Raw genomic sequence first — 7,304 nt, 5'->3', positions numbered from 1 at the left:
CCCCCAGATGAACAATGGGCTGTGAGGGGCTAAATAAGGTAATAAATAAGGATAAGACAGAATAAAACTTGGCACATGGCAAACACATTCCTTCATCTGAAATTGATTTATTTTCTGTTTATATCCAAGTACACGAGCTATGGGAATAAAGACAGAAGACACTGTCATAAAGAAATTCTGACAAAATGCATACTGATAAAAAAAAAAAAAAAATCTTGACTGTCTACATGTAATACCTGGACATATGCAGGTATCCGATGCTGCTTGAAGAAGATACAGAGGCAAATTTGTTCCTGTAGACTGTTGCAACCTCCTTTGACCTATCTGTATGCAGCCAAGACGTTCTACGTATCAGAAAGCTGTCACCTTTGCTGTGCAAAGAATACATTTAAATTGCTTCCATGTTCCTCTGAGTCTCATGAGACTGATAAAATTCTAAATCTAAGTTGAATCAAAAAGGGTAAATACTAAATGCTTGAGACCATTTCTGAGTCTAAAAACTGGGGAAAATAACTTCAGAGAATGCAAGGCAAACAAAAAATGAATGCAAAGACATGTGCTATGAACACCATGAAACAGCCGGGGTGACAGAAGTACCGAAGGAGGAAAGATACTGAAACAAATGGAATTACAAATCCACAGAAAAGTGAGTTTGTGTTGGAAACAAAGTGTGATGTTGGTGTGATAGGTGAAGAGTCCAGGCAGTTATACTTGTGTTGGAAGTAAGCACTTGGTTGCACGTTTGGCAGACGTTTATGAAGACACTGTCTTGTTTGAGCAAGTAATCCTTAAAATTACATCACCAATAAACATTGCTATGGTAATAAGATTTCAAAGCTGTCTACCCTGATCATGTTCTTCAGTAAATATGCATTTAGCTGATACTGGATCAGTCACACAGGATTACTAGGAAGCTTTACACTCCAGGCTCTATTTTGGTGGCAGCAAATGCTTCAGCACAAAGCAGGTAGTGTTCTGATGGAAATGTGTCTTAAATGTTTCTGTGTACAAGACATTAGACACTTCAGCCACTAAAAGACCTTTGACCCCTTAACATATAGTATATCATATTTCCCAGATTGTTCTACAAATTTTCAGACAATTATTTTAGCCTTTAAAGGGTTAAAGTTTAGAGGAAAAGAAAGCATAATCCTAAACCTCACTTTGAAAGAATTTATCAATTTTTAACCCCATTTCCCAAAAAGTAACAATTAATTTAAACCCTATATTTAAATGAAAATAGTACAAAGACAACATCCAGTGATGACAGTGAAGAAACATAACACTCGAGGCTTTTACTATGGAGCTATAGTGCTATGACAACCTGTGAAGAATGTGGTTTACCATTGTTGTGCTGAATAATTAATATTGCGATTGACTTAAAATACTTACTGAAAGCAAGTGTTGCTAATTTCTACACATGCCTTCACCAATTCTGGTGCACGTTACCAAAATCCTGTGCACTAGTGTGCAATACAAGCACAAGTTCCTCTGTCTTTAGCCTTTAGTTATATACCTGAACTTTTACTGCAGATATCCTTTCTAATATTTACTATTTGGTTGTTTGGTTTAGTATTTTCTTGCTGGAATATGCAATGCCTTAGCTAAGGGTTATCATCTTATCAGTAGCACAAGTTGCTAACAAAATCTTTAGATGCACTGATAATTCAGTATTAATTGGATCTTCACAGACAACTTTGTATAAGATGAGTATAAATTTATTGTATTTGGGGGAAATCAAGAAAAAAAATCTCAGTTTAAACATTTTAAATACTCTTTTTGTATTCTTTTCAAATAAATACACAGACAAAAATGACAGTGATTATAGCACAGGATATCGGTACAGGTATCAGTAAAAGACACTATACCTATAAAGGAATAGACTGCGTTATAGTCCACTCTTTTTAACATAAAGCTCTGTTGTACTGTATTTAGATTAATTTATGAAATTTAGTTTTTTAATATTTGTCTTGGTCCTTGTTTGAACTACTGATGTTTTACAGTGTACGGAAAGCTTCTACATCAGTCTATTAAATCCCCACACTCACCTAAAAGTAGCAGGACACACGGTGATGCAGCTTCTGCTATTCAGATTGGTCTGAATGCCCCCGTGCAATTAAAACAATTGTCCACATTAACTTTGTGCTTGTTGTTAGCCTTAAACCATTAAAACAGAGCCCTGTGCACTGTGACCAAGCTGACCTTGCAGGAAGATAAAACACATGATAAAGTCATAATAGCACAAGTAATTTGTGCAGATGCTTTCTTGATCAAATAATTAGTATGAGACAACAACTGCCCCTGATCCTATGTTGTTGTCATTTTACGTTACTCTGTTATTTCAATAATGGAAACAGTCAGCAGCTGTAAGATAGACAATTTCTATGGAAGGGGGCATGCTGTGTGTGTGGTTTAACAGGTCACAAACAATGAAGTTTCCCATTCACAAAAATGCAAGATGCTCTGGAAAGTAAAATTCACATTAAATTAAAGACACCCTGGAGGTGTTCTAGCGATTAGAGGAATGAAAGTTCCCCCTAAGTGGAGGCTGAACCCTCTGTGGACAGGCAGGGAGGACTGCTGTAGTCACTGTTAGCCACTGCCTCACCTCTGGTTCTGCTTTAGCTAATTAAAGTTCTGTGGAGTTGGTAGTACGAGCGGTTGACTCAGGAGGAAGGTCACAAATCATAGTCAAACTTGTACTCATGTGCAAGGTAGATCCTGCGGAAGATGAGTGCAGCCAAAGCCAGAGTGAGCACCACAATGAGAACTGCAGAGCCTGTGTGGCTTTCATCCTGAGGCTGATGAATTGGTGTGAAAACTGCTCTGCTGGCTGCTGACTCTCTTTGGGTCTGTTGGGCGCGACGTTGCCTGGGGCTGAGAGGACGATCGGAACTTGTGGAGGTTGTAGGTGTCTGAAGTGCTTCCGCTCTTGTGGACGGAGAAGCCTCTACCTGTGGAAGAGGATCTCAGTGTAAGCATCACTAAGACAAGGACATTAGTCATCTCATTAGTTACATTTCTGGCTGTTTGGCTGTTTCCTCAGTAAATGTCTGAAACTCACTTATTTTATAGACTTTTTCTACTAAGCTTTTAAGCTTTGTTCTTCTGTCTTTAAAATGCTTTGAACCACTTTTAGGAGCTAAATTTTGCCTGTCCTTCAGGTCAAGCAGCTTTGTAGTCTGCTGCTGTGACCGACCAATGTTAAAAATGAGTGTTTGAAATAACACACTAAGGACAGTACAGTGACACAGCAGTTAGCACTATCGCCTCACAGCAAGAAGGGTTTGAATGGGTTGAAATACACTGGCCATGGGCTTTTTCTCAGAGACATGCAGTCAATAGGGTGAATCTAAATTGCCAATAGGTGTGAATGTGAGTGCGAATGGTTGTCTGTCTTTCTGCGTTGGCCTTGACAAAGACTGGTGACCTGGTTGATCTGTTCCGTCATTCATCCTGTCTTCTTTCTCTCACCCCAACCGGTTGCGGCAGATGGCCCCGCCCCTCCCTGAGCCTGGTTCTGTCGGAGGTTTATTCCTGTTAAAAGGGAGTTTTTCCTTCCCACTGTCACCAAAGTGCTTGCTCATAGGGGGTCATCTGATTGTTGGGTTTCTCTCTGTATGTATTATTATAGGGTCTACCTTACAATATAAAGCACCTCGAGGTGACTGTAGTTGTGATTGCCACTGTATAAATTTACAAGGAGCTTTTAAAATGCTTTCCAGTTAGGGACATGGGAGAGTGCACAGTAGACACCTACACATGTATGCACCTACACATGTATGCACCTAAACACACACAAATATGACAAAGACCAAAGCAGAAATGTTATTAGTTTACACAGAACTAAAGCAGCTTTAGGTGTGCTGTAATTTCCTGTTAATAACCTAGTGACTTTAATCGCCAAGTTGCTTTATTTTGTACGCACACTTTTTAAGACAGCCAATCACACAGGACAGCAGATGCCATTAAAACGGATTCATGCTGATTATATCAGACAAGGACATCATCACGAAATGTGAACAGCAGGACAGCTTGGACATGACTGCTGCTTAAATTAATTTATGAGCTTCAAGCTGATTACTGCTATATAGAATTCAGCTGTCTAGCAGAAAAAAAAAAATTAAACTGAGAACAATAACATCTAGAGTTTGGCTACAATGAACACAAAAAATTATCTTCTATTATGGTAAACTAAATATGTAGTGATTTTATAAATTTGTAAAGGAAAAAAATTAACAGCATTTTGAAGCAAATCTTAGGCTGTATTGAGTAGAATTGTAGTAGATCAATATACACCAACAGAAAAGTTTTGAACACGCCAATTTTTTTATTTTGTATTGACAGTTACGCAGTTTTAGTCTCATTGCACATTGAAATGAAAACATAGTACAAATAAGCAATTAGAGTTAAATAAGAAATCATGGAATCAATTTATAGACCAAAATGTATTCTAAACTTTTGACTCATCAAAGTAGTCCCCTTTGTGAAGAATATTTAATGCCACATGTGTGTTCAGCTCTTATATCTTCCAAAGTTCTTCTCATATCTGTTGCTGAAGTTCCCATAAATGTGCGGCACTTGTAGGTTACTTTGCTTTCACTGTTCTGTCCAGTTCATCCCAAACCAGGGTTTAAGTCTGGAGACTGTGCTGGCTACTCCGTGTTTTTAAGCTTACCATCTTGTTCTTGTTTACTGAGGTAGGTCTGACATAGCTTGGACTTATATTTTGGGTCATTATCTTGCTGTGGGATGAAATCCTGATCAACTAGGCACATACCAGAGGGTATTACATGGCGCTGCAGAACGCAGTGGTAGCTGTTTTGGTTCAGGGTGCCTCTCACTCTGAATAAATCACCAACCCTGGATCAAGCAAAACAGCCCCAGACATCACACTTCCTCCTCCATGCTGAAACTACATGGTTTAGCAAAACGGAAATTTTGAAGCATAATCCTAAATTAGAGATAGTGTCTGTCTCCCGAATCCAAACTGGAGGCTGGTTCCATAGAAGACAGGCCTGAAAACTGAAGGCTCTCCCTCCCATTCTAATTTCAAATACTGTAGGCAAAACAAGTAAGCCTGCAGTGTGAGAGCGAAGTGCTCTAGTGGGGTGATATAGTGCTATAAAGGTAATTTAGATAAGATGAGGCCTGATTATTTAAGACCTTGTATGTGAGGAGCAGGATTTTGAATTCAATTCTGGATTTAACAGGTAGCCAATGAAGGGAAGCCAATATAGGAGAAATATGCTCTCTGTTTCTAATCCCTGTCAGGACTCTTGCTGCAGCATTTTGGATTAACTGAAGGCGTTCCAGGGAGTTTTTGGACACCTGATAATAATGAATTACAGTCGTCCAGCCTGGAAGTAATAAATGCATCAGCTAGTTTTTCAGCGTCACTCTGAGAGAGGATATTTCTAATTTTAGAGATCTTGCACAAATGGAAGAAAGCAGTCTTACATATTTGTTTAATATGTGCGTTGAAGGACATATTGTAGTCAAAAATCACTGCAAGATTGCTCACAGTGGGCTACTTTCAGTCATTGTTCAAAGGTACTGTAAGGTTGGGGAAACCTGCAGTCAGCTGAGACTGAAGAAGTCACCTGGATGAGTGGCAAAACGTTTCTCCCACTGAATACGCTACATCCAGATGAACAGAATCAAGTTTTAGGGATTTCCTTGCCTGGATGATTGAGCATGCATCAAGATGCTATAGTTAACAGTTTAACTACTGCCAGCTTGAAGACCTGTAGTACGTAGCCAATTAATAGGTTGATTACATTGAAGACTGAAGCACTAATTAATGTTAGAACATTTTTTGAGCAGGAATGGGATCTAAAAGAAATGATGATGGCTGGGAGGGAGTAATTCCCTGAGTTAACTCAGAAAGATCAATTGGAGAAAAATACTCTAAATGAATATCAATAGTACTGAAAGTAGTTGTACATAATGTTATCTCTGTGAGATTATTATGAGTCCTTTTTTCTCTAATGGTTAAAATTTTATTTGTGAAGAAGTTCATGAAGTCATTACTAGTTAACATTAAAGGAATGGTTGATTCAACAGAGCTCTGACTTTTTGACAGCCTGACTACAGTGCTGAAGAGAAACCTAGGGTTGTTCTTATTTTCTTCAATCAATGATGAATAGTAAGATGTTCTAGCATTACGGAGGGCTTTCTTATAGAGCAACAAACTATTTCTCCAGGCTAAATGATGATCTGCCAGATTTGTGACACGCCATTTCCTCTCCAGCCTACAAGTCATCACCTTTAAGGTGCGCGTTAGAGAGTTATACCAGAGAGTTGAAAGTAGTTTTAATTTGAGGCTCTCTTTTTCATAGGAGCTACAGTATCCAGAGTCGTATGCAGTGAAGAAATAAAATTATTAACAAGATAATCGACCTCTGTTGGACTAACGTTCAAGTAACCGCGCTGCACATGGCATTGTAGAAGATAACAGTGGATGAATTTATCCCCACTGTTGTGTAATACATTATTATAAATTAAAATGTTATTAGGAAAAAAAAAATCAGACAAAAGGTTTTCAGGAAATTTTATTAAATACTCAGTTTCTCTGCTATATATCATAAAAAGATCTAGAAGTGTGATTAAAGTGGAGAGTGGGTTCTTCTACATTTTGATAAAAGCCAATTGAGTCTAATAATAGAATAAATGTTTTTAGCATCTACATGAATGTTAAAATCACCAACAGTAATTATTTTATCTGAGACGAGCACTAAATCAGATAACAAGTCTGAGAAATCAAACAGAAACTGTGTAAGCCCCAGGTGGACGATAGATGATCACAAATAAAACTGGTTTTCAACAGGCCTTCAAATATATTAAAACTCTGAGTCTGATTAATAAGCTGGAGTGCCGCCACACCGCCTCCTCAGCCTGTGCTTCGAAGATTCGGAAAATTAGTATAACTCGGGGTTCATTTAAACTAACATAATCCTCCTCGTCTAATCAGGTTTCTGTAAAGCAGAAAGAAATCAATTTGTTATTAAATTTTTAATTAATGTACTAATTAATGGCCTGTTTAATAATCCACATTTTTGCTTTTATGTTTAAATAGTTTTTTTGCATATTTTTGTCTGGATGCATTGATGATGATCATTTATCATCATCAGCAGCATAGAGGCAGTGTGGAATGCCAGCCTGTCTGATTCTGCAGTTTTAACCCCCCCCCCCCCCATTCTAGCAGCAGATGGTGAGTACTATTTTTGATATGTCCCTCCTTAGTTTATCCTAACGCAGCAGCACTGATCTAAGTTGACCCTCCACAGTGCTCCTTCACACTC

General features: G+C 38.3%; 1 protein-coding gene across 1 annotated transcript in view; it reads right to left on the bottom strand.

Annotated features, from left to right (window-relative positions):
• Positions 1 to 87: 87 nt before the first annotated feature.
• Positions 88 to 7,304, bottom strand: part of ube2j1 (ubiquitin-conjugating enzyme E2, J1) — a 33,258-nt gene continuing 26,041 nt past the window's right edge. Inside the window, exon 9 of the mRNA XM_084952237.1 lies at positions 88 to 2,954. Coding sequence (XP_084808363.1) covers positions 2,679 to 2,954 — 276 coding nt within the window. The 3' untranslated portion in view covers positions 88 to 2,678. The remainder of the gene's footprint in view (positions 2,955 to 7,304) is intronic.

This window comes from Perissodus microlepis, chromosome 15 (assembly GCF_051167445.1).
Source record: "Perissodus microlepis isolate ML-2025 ecotype Zambia chromosome 15, ASM5116744v1, whole genome shotgun sequence".
Lineage (NCBI taxonomy): Eukaryota > Metazoa > Chordata > Actinopteri > Cichliformes > Cichlidae > Perissodus > Perissodus microlepis.
This window is presented reverse-complemented; position numbering and strand designations above follow the sequence as displayed.